The sequence below is a fragment of the Mytilus edulis genome, chromosome 12 (assembly GCF_963676685.1).
Source record: "Mytilus edulis chromosome 12, xbMytEdul2.2, whole genome shotgun sequence".
NCBI lineage: Eukaryota > Metazoa > Mollusca > Bivalvia > Mytilida > Mytilidae > Mytilus > Mytilus edulis.
In genome coordinates this window covers 23944788-23964817 of record NC_092355.1, presented here as the reverse complement: position 1 = coordinate 23964817, position 20030 = coordinate 23944788, and the positions used below count along the sequence as shown (strand labels likewise).

General features: G+C 31.3%; 1 protein-coding gene across 1 annotated transcript; it reads left to right on the top strand.

Annotated features, from left to right (window-relative positions):
* Positions 1-5162: 5162 nt before the first annotated feature.
* On the top strand, positions 5163-19502 carry LOC139499385 (sushi, von Willebrand factor type A, EGF and pentraxin domain-containing protein 1-like). The gene is made up of 9 exons (XM_071288068.1): positions 5163-5678; positions 7395-7502; positions 10120-10233; positions 10671-10784; positions 11977-12084; positions 12742-12833; positions 15277-15403; positions 16568-16722; positions 19147-19502. Exons 1-9 carry the CDS (start codon positions 5261-5263, stop codon positions 19228-19230), a joined length of 1320 nt encoding a protein of 439 aa, XP_071144169.1. The 5' UTR covers positions 5163-5260; the 3' UTR covers positions 19231-19502.
* The last annotated feature ends 528 nt before the right edge of the window (positions 19503-20030 follow it).

The following is a 20030-nucleotide window of genomic DNA, read 5'->3' as shown; positions in this document are numbered from 1 at the left end:
CTAATGAAGAAATTTGTTTAATCTAGAAGTAAAGTTTTGAAAAAAATCCATTCTGAAGAACTAACTTGACGGCATTTTAATGTTCTGATATTGATGATATTGAATTTCAAGTTATTGTTGGCCAAAAGTGTACCTTTTCTTTTGTTTAAGTTTACAGGTTAGTTTTCGGGTGTGGGATTTTCTTGCTGTGTTAAGACCCCTCTGTGGACGTCGGCAGTTTTCTGCCTTTTTGTCGGGTTGTTTTCTCTTTCACACATTCCCCATTTGCCTTGTATTTTATTTTGAAATACCGAATTATAAGCATGATATGTTTGGTCAATTTTCTCGACACATAAACGCCGTTAGATCGGGATCAAAGGAATGTCGTAGAAATGTGAAACGTTTTTTCTAAGTTGATTCTATTCATTAGATAGCATTTAGATACATCTTTACTGATTCTGACTTTTTACGGTTTATCTATCTTCTGATTGGATAAAACATTCTGATATATGTTAGTTAGGTGGTTGTAATGTGTTTGTAATGTTACACAACTTGGCACTTTATATAAGAGATCATCGACTGTGGATGTATTGTTTTTTACCGTATTATGCACGCTGATAATCGTGCAGTTGAATAGTAAACTATTTAATTGTTTTTCCGTTTCGAAATGATATCATGGTTAACTTGTACCAATGCATAAAAGTAAAACAAACAGAATGTCACAGCATTGAATTGAGATCACAATTACGATATAAGGAGACAATCTACAATTCCACAATTATTTGAAAGGAGGAATTAAAAAAAAAATATTTATATTAATCCAAGAATGACTACATTGACTGAGATATTCATAATCTTAAGACAATAGAATGTCGGACATTAGTATTTAAAACTGTATCTAACGACTTTGAGTTTGTCTCAACACGCGGTTCCAGTGTAGTAAAGACTACTGTATTATACCATATGGGATGTTGGACGCATATAAAGAGACCTACCGTTATTATTCAAAGTGTTGGCGAACCCGGTAGATAGGATCTTGGTAAAATAGTATTTGCTCATTCGCTATTGATATGGAATCATTTTTCAATCATTAATGACCGAGTCAGTAAAGACAAAGACAAATCGTGTGTTCTTTCACTGGGATCAATCTGAAGCTTTCTGGATTGTTTTTACGATTACCTCATTTGTAAACAAGTTGGGTGTTTTAATTGTAGAAATATCTCTTTTTACACTGTTCAGTTTCCAAGTTGCACTTTAAATTAGTTATTAAGGAGAGTCCAACTAATACTAGAGAGCAGAACAACAGGTTAAGTACAATAAGCTTGTATTTAGGCTTATGTCTGTTTATTTAAAACCAAAAGTACAAAAAAAGGTGAACTTCAGGTATGGCCTGTATAACTCTAAAATCGTACTTTGTAAAAACATAATATTTTTTCTGAATGTTGACAATTAAATCAAATGCAGATATACTGACCTTCTTTCAGCATGTACCTGGAACGCACATATTTTCATTTTGTCAAACAAATGAAAAATTAATATTTGTATTTCTATGAAGTCTATGTTTGTAAAACTACATTAACAAACAATGTTTCCAGTACAATGTATGTGGGAATTACTATGAAGTTTTTATTTGTACAACTGAATTAAGTACTATATATATATATTGGTATCACAATGATACATGTTTTTCATCTTTTATATCAGTAACGACAAATGGATTAAAAACAAGTTTTTCAACTAAGTAACGTCTTCTCAAATACATCCATAGATATACATGTAGATGAACGTTACATATATCTTGAATTGTTATTTTAGCATGAAGATATAAAAATAAATTACATATAAATTTGAAGAACCGAATCAATGGATATTTCGCACTTAATATAACTAATCGAGTGCGTCTTTTTTTTAAATTAAATAAATACAAACACTGTAAAATAAAAGTTGTTAATGTACATAACAAAATATGTGTGTGAATTGGTTTACATGTAAATTACCCACTCATAGTTTATTATGTGATAATATAAAGTCGGTTTTTTTTTACGGATTGAAATGAAAAACGGAATAAATATTTACGTAGTTGTAAGTTTTTTTTTAATTTAAATAAATCCATTGAAACGTTTCAGAATATAATAGTCAATCACAAAGATCATTCGATTATCGTATCATTAACAGCAAACGTTGATCATGTTCAAGAACGATCTGTTATTTAATAAGGTGGTCAAAGCTGAGAAAACGTTCGGTACTTTATATGTACTTTTGTACAGATAGAAAAACGCTTTCATGTTTGTCAAAATTCAAAGATGCATCACCAGAGAGCAAAAACTCAATATATAAAATACATTGATTTCATTTATCATAATAGACCTTATTCACTATCAACATAATAAACCAATTCGTGGTTTCTGAACGCAATCTGCCAATAAATATGATGTCTAGCTAGATATCATCAAAAAAACGAACAGAGCTTTATAATATAGTTAATTGCTACCTTAGTTTGCTATTAATAAGTATTGAAATGTGCACTGTTATTAAATGCAATATCAGTATTTAGTTCAAATATAATCTAAAATCAATCCTAATTCTATCTTATTCATTCAAATGTGACGTCATTTTTCATTTCATTTTTTGATGATCTGTTTTACAAATTCAAATGACGTCATTTTTTTTGGTCATTTTTTACAATTTCAAATATGGTTTTGTCACTTGGCATTGAGGTTTAAACTTATTCGGATGTGTCTACATTTTGTGTTGCAAATGTCTGGTTATGTAATGTATTTCATTTCATTTCATTTAGTTAATACTTCAGTTTTATCATGAACATCTTTTGTATAGTCATTTATAAATATAAATTTACTGTTTGCAAAAGTATAAATTATTCTAAATAATAGGGATGCTCTGGTAACTAACAGAAAACCCTGGCCGTTTTTGGCACAACTTTTTTTATCTTTTGGTCCTGGATGCTGTTCGACTTTGTGCTTGTTTCGGATTTCAAACTTTTGTATCTGGGCGTCACTAGTAGATCTTGTGTGGACAAAATGCATTTCTGGCGTATTAAAATTTTGAACTTGTTGCCTTTTGATGGCTGTTGTTCGTGTGTTTCTTTGTCAATTGTGTTCTCCAATTTATTTATATTGTAGTCCTGTGGTGTTGAGTTGTCATTTTAATGTTATATTTCACATGGCTATAAAAAAGGAGGTTTGGCATGCCACAAAACCAGGTTTAACCCACCATTTTTTCCTTTAAAAATGTCCTGTACCAAGTCAGGAATATGGCCATTGTTATTTTATAGTTCGTTTCTGTGTATGTTACATTTTAACGTTGCGTCGTTTGTTTTCTCTTATTTTTTAGTGTACATTCACATTGCGATAAGACGTGTCACGGTACTTGTATATCCCAAATTCATGTATTTGGTTTTGATGTTATATTTGTTATTCTCGTCTGATGCTAGGTCCGTTTTTCTCTGTGTGTTACATTGCAGTGTTGTGTCGTTGTTCTCCTCTTATATTTAATGCGTTTCCCTCAGTTTTAGTTTGTTACCCCGATTTTGTTTTTTTGTCCATGGATTTATGAGTTTGAACAGCGGTATACTACTGTTGCCTTTATTTAGATAGCATGATTCGATTGTAGATGTTTAAAGTCAATTTCAGCACTCTTTGCTATTTTGTGGTGGCTAGTTGTTATTGGAGTGCCACGAGAGAAGGACCATTCTTCGACAATTAAACTGTCAATTCTGAATCAATGAGGATCGGAGTCAAACTCACTATAACGTTCGTGGACATTTCTCCTAACCATAGTATTTCCTCCTACAATTATATAACAAAAAATAAAATCACAAAAATACTGAACTCCGAGGAAATTCAAAACGGAAAGTCTCTTATCAAATGGCAAATTCAAATGATAAAACACATCGAACGAATGGACAACAAATGTTATATTCCTGACTTGGTACGGGTATTTTCAAATGTAGAAAATGGTGGATTGAATCTTGTTTTATAGCGCTAAACCTCTCACCTGTATGATAGTCGCATCAAATTCCATTATTTACAACAATGAGCGAACAAAACAGACATAATCGGTAAAATTGTCAAAATAGGGGCATCTATCATCACTGTGTCAAAATTTCAATTAGAACAAAAACAAACAAATATTCAACGAAAAAGCATAAAAAAGCATCTATCAAATAGAACAACTTACTTTTACATGTATTATAAATTAACCCATAAAGGATTGAAATATTTGAAGTCCTGTGACTGAAAGGCCATGGTTCACATTAACTCTAATGTAGAGTCCCGTGTTTGACGCCAGAATGTAAACGTCACACAGGACGAAATATAAAATTATTTTGTCGTTCAAAGTATTTCAAAATTATAATTTCACATAACGTGAGTAATGATAAGAAGGCAAAACAACCTTCAATACTGATATTCAGCTTTTTGAAGTTTTTTTTTTTATTATACCTTACAACTTTTTTTTTGTATTTGATTTGATAAACAAAACCAGATAGTCCCCTTTTGGTCATATATCAATCAAGTATTGAAGTACTTAAGTGTCAAAGGCTTTAAACATAGCTGTTGAGGTTTCCTGGTAAAGGGGAATTTACGAATCTATAACCATATAATACACAACATCTAAGAAAGATTGCAAAGTTGTTATGACAGTACATGAAATCCATTACAATTATCATTTATGAAAACGTTGACATTAACTAAATTGTTTTTCAACAAAACAATAAAATCTAGATGAGGACCTCAATGCCATGCAAATATCTCTACTGTAGTAAATATCTTCTTAAAATAGTATACTATAAACAAATTCATGTAAAATAATTTGTGAATAGTATGACAAACACAGCCACACCCAGGTGTCCTTTCTTATACTGAAGTTGGCAAAATGTATTAAAACATGTAAAATCTGTATAAGTTTTTACATCAGACTTAGATGTCATTGAAATGGTATTTTGCAGTGATTCCTTTTTATAATTCACTTCTTCGAAACCGAAACTTTACTTCCTAGTATAAACGTTAATGGTCTTTTTCTTATTACGCATTCATTGTAAATGCATATTCATGTAGCAAATAATAAATATTTTAAAGTTTAAGTGTGTTTGCTTAGTCGATTTTTTTTATCAAATTACTAGTTTGGCAAGTGCAATTGAAATCTTTTAATCGTAAAAAGATAACAACATGAACAAGGAAGACGAAAAAAGAATGTGAAATATGAAAAGTGACTTTCATGATTTAACAAATTGATATTTACAAATGAATAATATATCGTAAGCATGGCATTAACTGTGAAGGTTAAAAAATTAATAGCGAAATACAGGAAAGATGAAGATGACGACAACTCTTATGTAAACACAGAATTTACAATAAAAGACGCTTCATGTCATGAAAACGATCAATCATATTATGATCAACTTGATCCTGGTACAAATCATCAGAAGGCGAAGCCAAACGAATATTCTCAATGGGAAGACAGGCAGATTTCTACCGATGAAATATATGAAAATAATGAACAGTCAGGCAGCGGTATTTTACAGCAAAAGGAGGTTATTCATCTGGAATCAAAACTGCCTATTCCAAAGTCGTCGAAGGGACTGAATATCAGACACTACAAAATTGGAATTGGTATTTTAGCTGTGATTTGTTTTATACTTGTTGTGACATTGATAGCTGTTGCGGTTGGCCTGTCTGCAAGTAAGACAACCTATTTTTAAAAATTCTTTGATCAATTCTATGTTTTCAAACAAATCCATTCACCTCGATAAGAAACTTATAATATAAAAAAAAACATATCATCTTATAATTCTTATATGATTTGCATAATTGGTAATACATTCATATGATTGGTCGAGAAAACTCCAGATAACCGGGGTTTTTTTAAATAGTGATTATCAGATTACCGATGAGCAAAAACACAATAACGTTTGATAGACGGTGAAAACCAACATTATTTATCTGCGATTTTTAACAGGTATAAGGATTTAACAACTTTTAAAAGGAATTTTTTCGTATAAAACTGTACCAAATCACTCACAAACATCTTTGTTTGTGAAGGAATTGGTCAAGTTTATTCACCAATAGATTCTTTATAAACAATGTGTTATCCAATAAAATACGAACATGACGAATGAAATACAAATCGTGTTTCTATTTTTGAATTTTTATGAACATGATTTAGTGTCTGTTTTAGTAGATTACCTTAGCCATATTTGGCACAACTTTTTGGAATTTTGGATCCTCAATGCTCTTCAACTTTGTATTTATTTGGCTTTTTAACTATTTTGATCTGAGCGTCACTGATGAGTCTTATGTAGACGAAACGCGCGTCTGGCGTAAAAAATTATAATCCTGGTACTTTTGATAACTATTAACGCATTTTATATAATAAAAAAATACATTGCTATGTTTACTCCAATGATATCAAATTTTTACAACTGAGCAAAGTAAATGCATGTTTCAATATATAATTACGACATAAGTTGTATGCCTAATTGTTTTAAATGGGTATAAAAATTGTTAACATATACATTAAAGGGAATTAATCGAGCTAGTTGGACTAATCCCAACTTTTTACCGGTTATCTTGTATCAGAAATGTATTACAACTTAAACAGTTGTAATTGAACACACAACAGTTGTTATTGTAAATCTTGCACATAACGTTATTTACATATGCGATTTATAACTCAATTTCTATTAGATCTTTACATAGATGACCCAAACGTGTTTTATTGACATTCAAACATGCAGTACGCATTTTGTCAGTTCAAAACCAATCATGTCGCATAGCATTACACCTCACATTTTTTTATTCATTGCTATAAAAAAAAAATTGAATGAATATCAAATTCAGATATCAAGTATGTGTCGGGAGCTGTATCATACAGCATAGTTTCAACGGTTGTTTTAATTTATTCAAAAACTTTCTACCTACAATGTTATTAAATAAACGGTTCTAAGAACTCGTTAGTTTAAAGTCTTGCGAACAATTTATATCTTTTAAGCCAAAACAAAATAGGAACTTGAAACAACATCATTCGATGGAACTCAAAAAGAGTTGATTTGAGCATTTTGTTTAAAACGATCAATTGAGGTGAAGAAATAATACAAATTTACATCATCTTGTGCACTTTTCCCGGCTATTGTCTTATCTATATAAAAAAGAGTCGTTATCTACCGCATGAGTGAACATTCAAAGTCATAATTAGGGGGAAACTAAAAAGGCCATCAAAAAAGAAAACACTTACACAAAACACTACACAGAAAATAAACACCGAGTAACAGGACCCCCCCCCCCCCCCCCCAAAAAAAAGTAAGCAGATATTTCCACTAGTATATATTAGTGCTAGAATGAACCAAAAATATACAGTACCTAATCGGTAAGATTAAATATAATTCTTTCAACATAAAGGATCCAAATGTGAGGGACTCGGATGCCTGAATAATGGAATTTGCACTTTGGTCGATGGCTACATGAAATGTGAATGCCTTGAGGGTTTTAATGGTCCAAGATGTGAAGGTAAGGATACGTAATCTATATCATATCACCTGATATTACCAATTAGTCAGGTAAATATCCATTATTATATTACAGTTCGTTTCTGTGCGTGTTACATTTAATGTTGCGTTTCTGTTGTGTCGTAGTTCTCTTCTAATTTTTTATGTGATTCCCTTTATTTAAGTTTGTAACCCGGATTTGTCCTGGTTTATTTTTTTTCAATCGATTAATGAATTTCGAACAGCGGTATACTAATGTTGCCTTTATATACCAAATTCAGTGTCAGCGACAAAGAGATTTTGGATCTGATCAGGACTAGTAAATGTCTTCCATGGTTTGGCTTAAACATACAGAAATACAATAGTTTTATATAATTTTAGATTTAAACATGATTTACACGAATAGTATGGATATTGCTTTAAAAAAATAATATAACATCAAACTACTTCATGATAAATCAATATTGTTCAATATTATTTGTTTCGAACAGGGTATTATTTTACCACTATTTGATAATTCTGTTCGAAACAAATAAACAATATTGATTTATCATGTAATATATACATATTCATCAATAAAGATCGATGATGAGCTCTTCAACTTCTTTTCGTACTAACCATGAGCAATAATGCACAGATCCAAAACATTCATAAGGGACAAGATATGCAAAACACACAGGAGATAAAAACTAATCAGGAAGACTAAAACATGACCAAAGTTATTAAGAAGAGGAACAAAAAGGAGTGTAAGAGTCAAAAATTCGATATCGCACTAGTAAATAATTCATCAGTAATAAATCAATTCTTGTCTTGCCTTTCTTTTAAAAGCTGCTGACATAAAGTCTTTAAAATTTATCCGTGACAGCAGCTAAAACCACAATATGTAACAAACGGAGCAGATTCTCTTTTTTTACCGATAATAGATACATGTAAATAAAATAAACTTTACAGGAGAAATCAAGATTTTTTTACGTTTTCCTACAAAGTTTACCATTCATTGCCCGAAATTATAATTACAAAATTACGAAAACAAAGGTCAATTGCAGTATTTCAACAGTGATCAGTTTTCTCAACAAGACAACAAAGAGGAAATTTAAACAGACGGCTAATTACAACACTATGCCTCAAAATTATCTGATGTTATAGTAAAAACCATTTAAAAACAAGGAAGTATTGTGCTCGTTTTTAGAGGTTAACATTACGTAATAAAACATTTAGTTTATATTTTATTGCATATGGGTGATTTATGATGACTTTATATATCGAGAATAACCATAGGAAAGTATTGCAATTTAACAATCTACTATTTGCGTTAGTAAATCGAGCCGTGTTATCAATTTATAATATCTATTTAATCAATTGTCTGTGATTTGTTTCTAAATAAAGTCAACGGTAGTATACCGTTGTTCAAAACTCATAAATCCATTGACAAAAAACAAAATCTGGGTAACAAACGAAAACTGAGGGAAACGCATTAAATATAAGAGGAGAACAACAACACAACACTAAACTGTAACACACACACACACAGAAACGGACTAAGCATTAGACAAAATCCTATGAGAATAACAAATATAACATCAAAATCAAATACATGAATTTGGGATAGATAAGTACCGTGACACGTCTTATAGTAAACAAACTACACAATGGAAACACAACGTTAAAATGAAACACACACAGAAACGAACTATAAGAAAACAATGGCCATATTCCTGACTTGGTACAGGACATATTTAAAGGAAAAAATGGTGGGTTGGACCTGGTATTGTGGCATGCTAAACCTCTTATTATACTTATGAATTTTCTTGCTTGCGTTTATAAAACCAGGCTTAAGGTTTTCCTCGGTTTTAGTTTGTGACCTGTATTTGTTCTCTCTGAATCGGTTTAGTGCTTTCAATATATATCTTTATTACCAAAGTCTGTATAAACTATAGGTACATGTACATATTTGAATTATATCCACATTAATAATTCATTTAATACATACAATTGGATGGAGAGTTGTCTCATTGGCACTCACACCACATCTTCCTATATCTAAAAACACAAACTATATGACAGTATAGCAGAAGTTGTTGTAGTAATACAGGAACATTATTCTAACATTTCGGTTCTAAGCTTTAATGCCTAAATTACAAACCTCTTTAATATGGCTTGTACTCATTAGATTAATAAATATGAACATCAATGTTTTTTCGAATAATATGGCTTGATATGAATTTTCAAAATCCTTGAAAAAAGGGACATTTGAAGATGAAATGAAACTCATCCTCTCTATCATATTTACAAAAAGTACATATTTTATTTATTTTGTATTAAGATGTGCAAGGTATTTTAAAAACCGCATTATCAGAAAACACGTGTTCTTCATTTTCTCTTCATGCCTGTAGAAAGACTTAAGTCATGTTCACGAAAAAGGTCATACAATTTGAATGCACTGCGTGCTTAGCACTATTTCGTTACCGTAATTAGCACGTTTATTAACAATTATGTTTAGCACATTGGTTAAAACTTTCATCTTAGAATAGCAATGTTAGGACTGTATTATGTGTGTCGTCACATTTATGTTAAGTATTGGACAATCTGTATAGTTATTTAGTTTTTACAACTACTAACTATCATATATCTTTGTTTAGTAACACCATGCTCAAGCAATCCCTGTCATCATACTGGAGAGTGTACTTTCGGGCTGAATTCCTCAGACTATATATGTTCTTGTCCGTCTGGTTTTACAGGTTCAAATTGTCAAGGTAAGTCTTAAGCATAATGATAGTATTTAAAATATAAAATGACATCACACTTACAAAATGTTAAGGTGTGTTCCAATCTGTTATGAAATCAGGATGTCTGCAATCATAAGTTGTCTTTTTAACTGTAATTCTTGTACAAATTGCAGTTTGGGCAAAGTCAAAATACAAATTATAGTTTGTACATTTTTTTTTTACAAAATGATAACTTGTACACAACATATACATTGTATCCTATCGGGATAACCTTTTTCAAGTATATTGCGTTTGGTCCTATTGTAAAGATATTTAAATACTATATATACATCGTTCTCCCGATGAAAGTTATAACTGGAAAAAAATGAGGGTCGTGAGTTTATTCCTTTGTTATAATATTTGCGAAAATGGCAACGATGAAGTGATCTTATTTTTGTAACATGTATGGGCTATCTACATTGTAGTAACACCTTGCTCAAGTAACCCTTGCCAACACAATGGAGTGTGTGCATATAATGTTAATAGCACAGAGCACAACTGTACATGCAAAAGAGGTTTTTCTGGCTCTAACTGTCAAGGTAACAAGACTCATTAGAATGTATAATACCAAATTATGACCAGCTTTAACCAACAAAAGCACAAGAAACATAATAACTGTGATCTGCAATTTAAAAACTACATTTCGTAAGTCCGTGTCGAGTTATAAACGTGTGTTGATGAAGATAGTGACACATACAATGAATTTAGAATATATTATGTAAGCCCAAACTGTTTGTTTAGACTAAAATCGGTGTCCTTTCGTTCGAATTGTGTGCCCTGTTTTATAAACTGTTATAAATGTCACCATTACATGTCATTTTTCCTCAAATGTGTGTTTCTTTCTACATGCCGTAATCTCCATGTTGACGTCAGAATGTTCAAAACGTCATCCAGGATGAAATAAGTCCGTATTTTTTTTTAGAGATAATGCATGTATTTATTTGACAATCTTTTTACCCCTGCAGTACTGACGTTATATTAGAAGTGAATGTGACTGTTTGTTCTATTTAAGTGTACTCTGTTATACACTATGATAGACATTCCATATGATAGTTTGCCCAATACTTCTTAGCGATTCCGTTGGGGAACTTTATAGATTTGATGCTTAATAATACTTTTAGGTGTTTTGCCGGAGTTTAACTGACATGTGCATGTAAATAAGTATTCATATCTATAAATGATTACCATGTCATATAGAAGGTTCGTTTAATTAAAATAACACTTAATCCGAACTTGCATCTCAAGGATAATACAAAACAAAAGGCAGAATATGTTCGGGTTAAGTCCTCATTCATTTACTGGAGGTTTGTTTTTTTGCGTCATCGATTGTTAACTGGTTATCGGAATTAATAACAATCCAATAATGGTTAGTGCAATTTGAGTTATGAGTATATTTTCAAGCATATTTTGGCAACATGTAGAATATTTTTCAGTGAGTATATTTTTTCTCTCTCAACAGTTTTCCATGTTCAAAAGTGCAAAACGTGAAAAATCAAAGCTAAAAATCGGATTCAAGAGTTTTCAACCGATAAACTGCCCAATGAGGTTAAAATTAATAAATACTTAATAAACAATCATCCGGATCGAAGTATCAATTAAATGCAATTCTGGGAAATCTACAAACCGGAGTTCTATACTGACAATCTGCAATTTTCTCTCAATTGATGTTGACATTTTATTTTGACTTGACACCTCCTATTCTAATATACATTTTGAATTATATTTTACAAGTTACACCATGCAGTAGCACACCTTGTATGAACAATGGATTATGCAAGGTAGAAGGTCATGGCTATATTTGTAAATGTTTGGATAGTTTCACTGGCCCACAGTGTACAGGTGAATTTAAAGATTTTCAACAAAACAGCAATGACAACTTAAAACTAGACTTGAATGTGTTTTGAAGAATACGTTAAAATTAAATGTGTTTTGAAAAATACGTTAAAATTGAATGTGTTTTGAAGAATACGTTAAAATTAGAGGACAATCTAATGCGTCGAATCACAAAAGCTACCACTACACTTGAACAAAACTGGAGTCTTGTATATACACTCTTTACGTTTATTTACAAATATTCGATTAATAGAACACGTGTAATGAAGGTTCTGGTTTAAAGTGAATATTATAAAATTGAGAATGGAAATAGAAAATGTCACATTGTGTCAAAAAGACAAAAACCCGACCATAGAGCAGACAACAGCCGAAGGCCACCAATGGGTCTTCAATGAAACGAAAAACTCCTGCACCCGAAGGCGTCCTTCAGTTGGACCCTGAACAAATATGTAAATTAGTTCAATGATAATGGACGTCATACTAAACTCCGAATTATAGACAAGAAACTGAAATTAAAAAAAATCATACATGACTAACAGAGGCCAGAGGCTCCTGACTTGGGACAGGCGCAAAAATGATGCGTGGTTAACACATGATTTTTGCGATCTCACCCCTCCCCCTATACCTCTAGCCAATGTATGTTCACTACGGTTTTGATTTTAGATTACAAATGTGATGTTGAAAACATTGACGAAGCCAGCTGTGTATTAGAACAAGATGTTTTGAATGATGACTTCGATTGGACTCGTAGAACGGTCAGTATATAATTTAAAAAGAACAAGAGAACGATCAAGAAGCCCTTATTTTTCTCTTTTAATCGAGATCAGCTTCAATAGTATTATAGTATAGTTTACAAATGTTTAGTTCTATTGCCTTTTTGTGGTTAAATACAGAAAATGAAGAAAATGGTCGATACGCAAACAGGACACTTTAATCGAATGGATGAAAGTGGTTCGATCGTGCAATTATGAAAGCTTTCAAAATATGTGTCATAAAATGAACACACGGTTTTTGAAATCTTTATCATCGAGATATGTGCGTGTGGTGTCTTCAGCAGACGAAGCTATTATGCCACAATTGTTATTTGAATTCACTTCAAGAAACTGGGAATTCAGAGTTAATCTTGAATCAAAAGAGAAGATTTTAGAAATCAGAAATTCGTCCCTTTGTCCTTTCATATTAACATAAAAGAACGACCATATTCTGTCTTGAAATTAGATACTACTAAATGCACAAATTCTTATAGAGAACTTACTACCGTCTGGTCGTCATAACGTTCGTTTTAATATCTTTATTTAGTATGAATTTCTCTGATTCATCAGTAAAAGATGTTCTTCAGAAATACTGTGATGGGAAATATTCGACCAGCGTTGGGAATAAGATGAAGAGTCCCCGATATTTGAAAGATATACAGTGCACTCTATCCAATTTTTTACAGTTTTGTAAAAAACTGATAACTCCGGATTTTTTTACGCCTACAGATCTTCTCTATCCACGGGTTACGATTCGGTCCCATCCTGTGCATCGATTTTGGTTACTGTTAATTCAGATGTCATTACCTGCATTTACTTACTGTGATGTTAAAAAAGATGGACAACAGTGCACAAATAATTATTTCATTTCAGTAATACATGTAACATTAACATACAATTGTTTTGCATTATTGCTATACTCACCTACTCGAATTATTTGCATTACGCAAATGAAAACAACGCCACAATTTCTGAATTGAAAAGGATCCGGGATAATTATTTCCATTTGTTCAAATTATCACATGCTGCATTAAACAAACAAAAAGCGTTTTTAAGATGTCAAGTGGTAATATAAACAAATAACAATTTACCATTTAACATAATGTGGAAAATTGTGAAACGATTCTTTACACCCAAAACATTGATCGATACCAACTGACACATTCAAGCAAGTGAATTTCATAAGTGTATTTTTCTTGCCAGTTTTGGAATATCAAATTACAAATACCAAGATCTGATATGATTACTAATGAGCCGATTCTCCTCAAATCCAAATGAAACAGACATTCACAATTATAAATCAGTGTACGGGATTCCACAATAAGCTAAACCCCTACTGCATAAAAGCCTCCGAAATGACAAAATTGTAAAACAATTAAAACCAAAAAAAATAATGGCCTGATGTAAGTACAAATAAAGATTTTTAAAAAAACTAATCTACAGGATCCTGGCTAGAGATAGGCACGTACAGAATGTTTTTGGGTTAACTAGTGTAAAGGCGCCATCATCCACTAACCTTGAATAGTGCTATAACAATACAACATAAAAAAAAACACTATAGAAATCGGTGTAAAGGGCTGAGCTCATCAGAAGTATATAATGCAGAAATACGCCTAATATAAACAGAGAGTGGACTTGGCAAGGTACTTATAATTCCCAACAATAACATATCCCTAAGTACAAATCTTAGAGTACTAACATGAGCAAAACGACGGGTACCACAGGTGGAGCAGGATCTGCTTACCATTCCGGAGCACCTGAGATCACCTCAAGTTTTTGTATGGGTTCTGTTTGCTTAGTCCTCAGTTGTCTATACTGTGTTAAGTGTACTATTGTCTGGGTGTCTTTTTTAGATATGGTGTTGTGAGGTAATTTTCGACATACGAGTATCTTTCGCCTCTCTTTTTCAAGATAAGTAAGAGCTTGTTGATTTTGTATTTGTCAAATCTGCTATAAACATATATTATCAAATTTTTTTTTATATAAACGTAGATTAAACGATATTTTAGGTAAAAAATCTACCATTTGTTATCAATTATTTATAGATAAACTGAAAGCTATATTTACATTTTTATATATTTTTCTTTACTTGAGTTTTTGATATATTGAAGTTTCTTGTGATAAATGAATTAACCTGTGCCAAATCAGCACTTCAAGTCTTGATATCTTATACAGAGGTCGAAAGTCATGAACTTAAAATCTTTGAATCAGTAAACAGTGAACAAATAACAGAGTAACAATTATGGCTTAAATTCAGGCTTCCAACTACTTTGTAAAAACAAAACAAAAAGTAAGAATAAAACCTAAATAGATTGTGAAATGAACCTATTGGCGATTCTCTTGTAAATCCTTACGATTTAAATACTAGTACACAAATAAAGATTTGATTCACTGTACTAAACGAACAGTAAAGTAATATTTTTTTACAATATTGAAATACAAATAGGGCGGCACACCAACTCCAGGGACTGGACCGTCGTTCGCAGCAGAGGGAAGTTATTATTTCTATATGGAGGCAGACAATGGTCAATATGGTTGGAGTGCAAGATTAATATCAAGAAATTTGAAAAAAGGTTAATAATAAACCATACAATTATTTATCCAATAAATGTATTCTGTAATGTTTTTCAACACAAAAGTTCATCAATGTAGGTTGCTTTGCGAAAGTAGCATTTTTTTTTTACTTAATCTTTTTGAAATCTTCAAGATGATGTTTTAATGACGTGTTGATTAACGTTGATCTATGAATGTGCTTTTCAGTTTAACATAATAGACAATGCCAATATATTCGATTTGATATTTTATAGTTTATCTTTTTATGTTGTAATATTACACTACTGTTTCATGTGAGGGTGACGGTTGGCGCATGTTAAAACGGCTAAAGACGCTGTTATGCACCTGTCCGAAGTCAGCCACTTGTTGTCTCATTGACACTGATGCAACATGTTCCTATTTCTATTGAAACGATATTCCAATTTTTTACATTGCGATAACCTCCACTTTAAATGAGTCACTTATATTGGGATTTAGAATACGACTACCCCCTTAAAAATGCTATTTAAAAATCATGTAAATAACACAATTGCCGCACTTTGAAATCAAAAGATCATGTACTTTGTTGCGCATAATTATGCATCATTATATGTTCTGCTAGAAATAAAATTTCAAATATTTAAAAGATTCAAATCTAAGTATCATCAAAATTAAACCAAATTCAAGCTCTAGAATTTCGAAATGATAAACATGATGAACGTTAAATTAAAAATAGACACATAGTTTCGTCATTCAACTTTTCCCCAAAAAAATTGATACATTTTAATAGCAGTGAAAATGAGTAAAAGTACCAGACTATGTTATATTTATATGTTTTTGACATTGTTTGCATCTTGCTTTTAGTGTTTATATGGGATTTTAAAGAAAGGTTGTTTCGTGAATGAAATGATACATAGGATAAAGAATTCGAAAAAAAATTAACAGTTTTGACCATACGATCTATCTCATTAATAGGGCCCAGTTGAAAATTGGTTGAAACAAATATTTAGTATCAATTGATTTGATTCTGAGTTACATTTTTTTCTGAGTGTAAATGTAATAATTAATTATATGGACTGAATATACTTTATTTGGAAATGTTTTCATTGATAGTTACATGTTATTCGCCCGATGATATAATATTTTATTAGACATTATTAATCAATATTGAAGTGTGGCATGACGCATTTTTTTTTTAATTGCAGGTTTTTCTAAATGTTTGTCCTTTAACTACTACATGTATGGGAGTACAATTGGATATTTGCGAGTAATGCAGGACAGGTTAGCGATATGGAAAAATTCAACCAGTATTAATTCTTGGCAATTTCAGAGCTTTAATATTTCGTCTGCAGCTTCACGGGTATGAAGTTATGGATATCTTGTAATACACCAAAATATAAGAATATGAAATGATTGGTAATTCCCATGTCTATTTCTAGAAATGCGTGTACTTCAATCACTATAAACACATTTTATAATAGATGGGGGGTCGAATTTTTTGCATTATACATTTTTGTTAATCATCGCTATATATGCTGTAATGTCTTATAATGTGAATAATGGTTATATTGTTTTATGATTTTGGTGGATAATTGATCCTTTTCATCTTATTTATTAATCAGCAGTTTTTCATTATGAGGTCACTGACGAAGGACTATATGATAACGAGATTATCATTAGCAAAATGGTTGGCGCCCTTAAACTGACATCAAATATCATTAATGTGTCCATTTTATTAATTTCATCGAGCGTTTTAATTTACCACAAATATTTTTGTTAAAGGACAAAGTTAACCTTTGCCAGATTTTGCAAAACTGTATATTTTTCTCAATTTATTTATGTATTTTTAGTTTTTAATGCTTTTAATGATCAGAATTTATCGTCTTTTTACTGTTTGGGTCTAACGCAATTGCTCACACGTATGTAGAAGGAATGCACAAATAGTGAATAGCGATATAATTTATAAATCTTGTATGTCTGATTGTATTTCGCAACCTATTGTTGGATGCCACTTTTTTCCTGAGGTTTTCACCAGTTCAGTAGTCAGCGAATCTGTGGTGACAGAAAATAGCGTTGAGGCAATACTTATATCTCAATTTATTGTTCATCGAATGTTGAAATCGTGATACGAAACAATCGTCTTGAATTCTTAATCATATAAATAAAGACTACACGAGTATACTGGTGTTCAAAATTCATTAATCGATTAAGAGAAAACAAATCCATGTAACGGTTACAAACTAAAACCGAGGGCAAACATCAACCATGTGTGTCAACTGTTAGAGAAAAACAAAAGAACAAAAAAAACGCCAACATGCATATAAACGAACTAGTTGATATCATATTCCTGACTTGGTACACGACATTTTCAGACAAAAATGGTGGGCTAAACTTGGTTTAAAGACTATTCAAACCTCCGGCTTTAAGAAAATGTTAAAAAAAATATCACTAAAATGACAACACTACGTGACAGAAATAAAAACAGTTCGAAAGGAAATACAATGCATTCAGAAGAGCACAGTAAACACAAATTCAAAACGTTGTGCCGAATCGGCAACGGAACCCTTATTGCTTTTGATAACATTTTATAGACAATCATGTTAAGTCTGGTATCTTTAATAAGTTTTCTATAATGCATCCTTAATCTGTGTTGGCCAAGGGACGAAAATTAACTGTGACACATATTTAATAAACAATCAAATGAAAGATGTTTTTGCACTTCGGCTTTGTCTCAACTGGTGCAAAGATCCTTAAACAGTGTTAAATAAACAATAGTAAAGCACAAAATTATCACACTTTCTGTGGAGAATTTTACAGCAAATGTACTGACCCTTAGCATTTAGAACTTCTGTCAATTAAAACACCCATCTCTGCACTACAACAGCTGTTTTCCAGACAAGTCTTGGTCAAATTCAAGTCATGAACCAAGTATTTCAAACAAATATATCCTCTCATAAACGACAGCGTAAGGAGAGGCAGAGCAATTGTAAATAAGTACCCACCTATCTATATATTCACCTGCTAGTATTCACTTGATAATTGTGACGAGTGTTACCACATTAAATTTGAATGTTATTAACAGCAGATAAATGAAATTTTCAATAGCAATAACATCTCTTAGGAATGCTGAAAAAATGACATACCAAACTTGTTTACCACATGTTTCGACAGCACAATTGAATCATTTAGAAGCTTGCAGACCGGAGTACAAATAAAAATGACTTAGAACACATTGAACAATAACACATACATCAACACCAATACACAAACAAAACTAAAACTATCAATGCAGAAAGAGGAAAAAGTACAGTTCTTCCTCTTTGTGTACACTCTATTAATTTTCAATCAATAAAAAACAGACAAGATAAGATATTAGACTCATGCAAACCTGATGTAAACTGAAATATGGTTTCCAAATGACACATCAACATATGAATATAATTAATCATCAAAATAGTTGCTCATTTTTAAAGGCCGATCGAATAGTTGTTAATATATGTGTCAGTTGGTCTCTTGTGAAGAGTTATCTTATTGGAAATCATACCACATCTTCTTTTTTATATCAAATTCAAACACAAATACGACAATTTAAAAAATGATATGAAAAATTAGCGAAACAAAGTTGTAAATTATCAAAGCTAATGCGAAAATTCTTCTGTTCTGAAAATGAAGAAGAATCGAATGTTGTTTTAAACATTAATAACAATACTGTCAGCTCAATATACGTTATTCCCTGAATTTAAGAATACATTCAGTTCATACAAATTATTGTTCATCTTTGCAGATAGTTTTTCAAGCTTATAGAGGAAGTGGTGTTTCAAGTGATATTGCAATTGACAATATTACAATTACTGCAGGTGCATGCTAAAAGAAATGTAATCTAGTATTGCCGTAGAATTATCACATACCAACTGTTTGTGAATTTATAATTTTTTTCGTTTCATTCAATAGCAACAAACAAAATAATGAGGTATAATTTGACTGAAATCGACGTTAACATTGTAAAAGGAAACAACCAATAGAAAATTAAACAGTATGATTCATGTGTGTACTGAATGCTTTTGAAAATGTTAATGCTTACATATTTAATAAACATAATTTCTGAACACATTACTTTTAATAAAATTTCCATGCTGAAGTTCCTTACCGTCTTCGTCATACTGGTTTTTAAGAAATGTTCATTATTTTATGTTTTTTTATGTTTTCTCTCTCCCTTTATTAGTATTCATTTGGTATTTCTCATTGATTAGTTCTACACAAGTTAAGATTGTTATATTTGCAATGTCATGAGTAAAGTACGGTGGCTTTAGACAAACATTCATCTATTACATAAAGAAATATAAACAACTCATGTATCTTTATAATCAGGTTTTTGTAGATCTTCATAAAGACGACTACTTTTTGACCTACAGTTCAAAGACATATATAGTATACAAATGAAACAATATCAAATAATGTCCGATCTAAAAACAACAAAAGAATGAACAACGGCAACAGAACACTACACACAAAACTGATCACTGGCAAATGTTTGGGTATAACAAACTCAAACACAAATTGTGTATGATCAGGTTATGTTGCACTTCTGGCATCCGTCGTGTTCATCATTGTCAGTAAATATGGTTATACATTGCATTCATAATGTTAAAGTGCAACACGGAAGTAGCA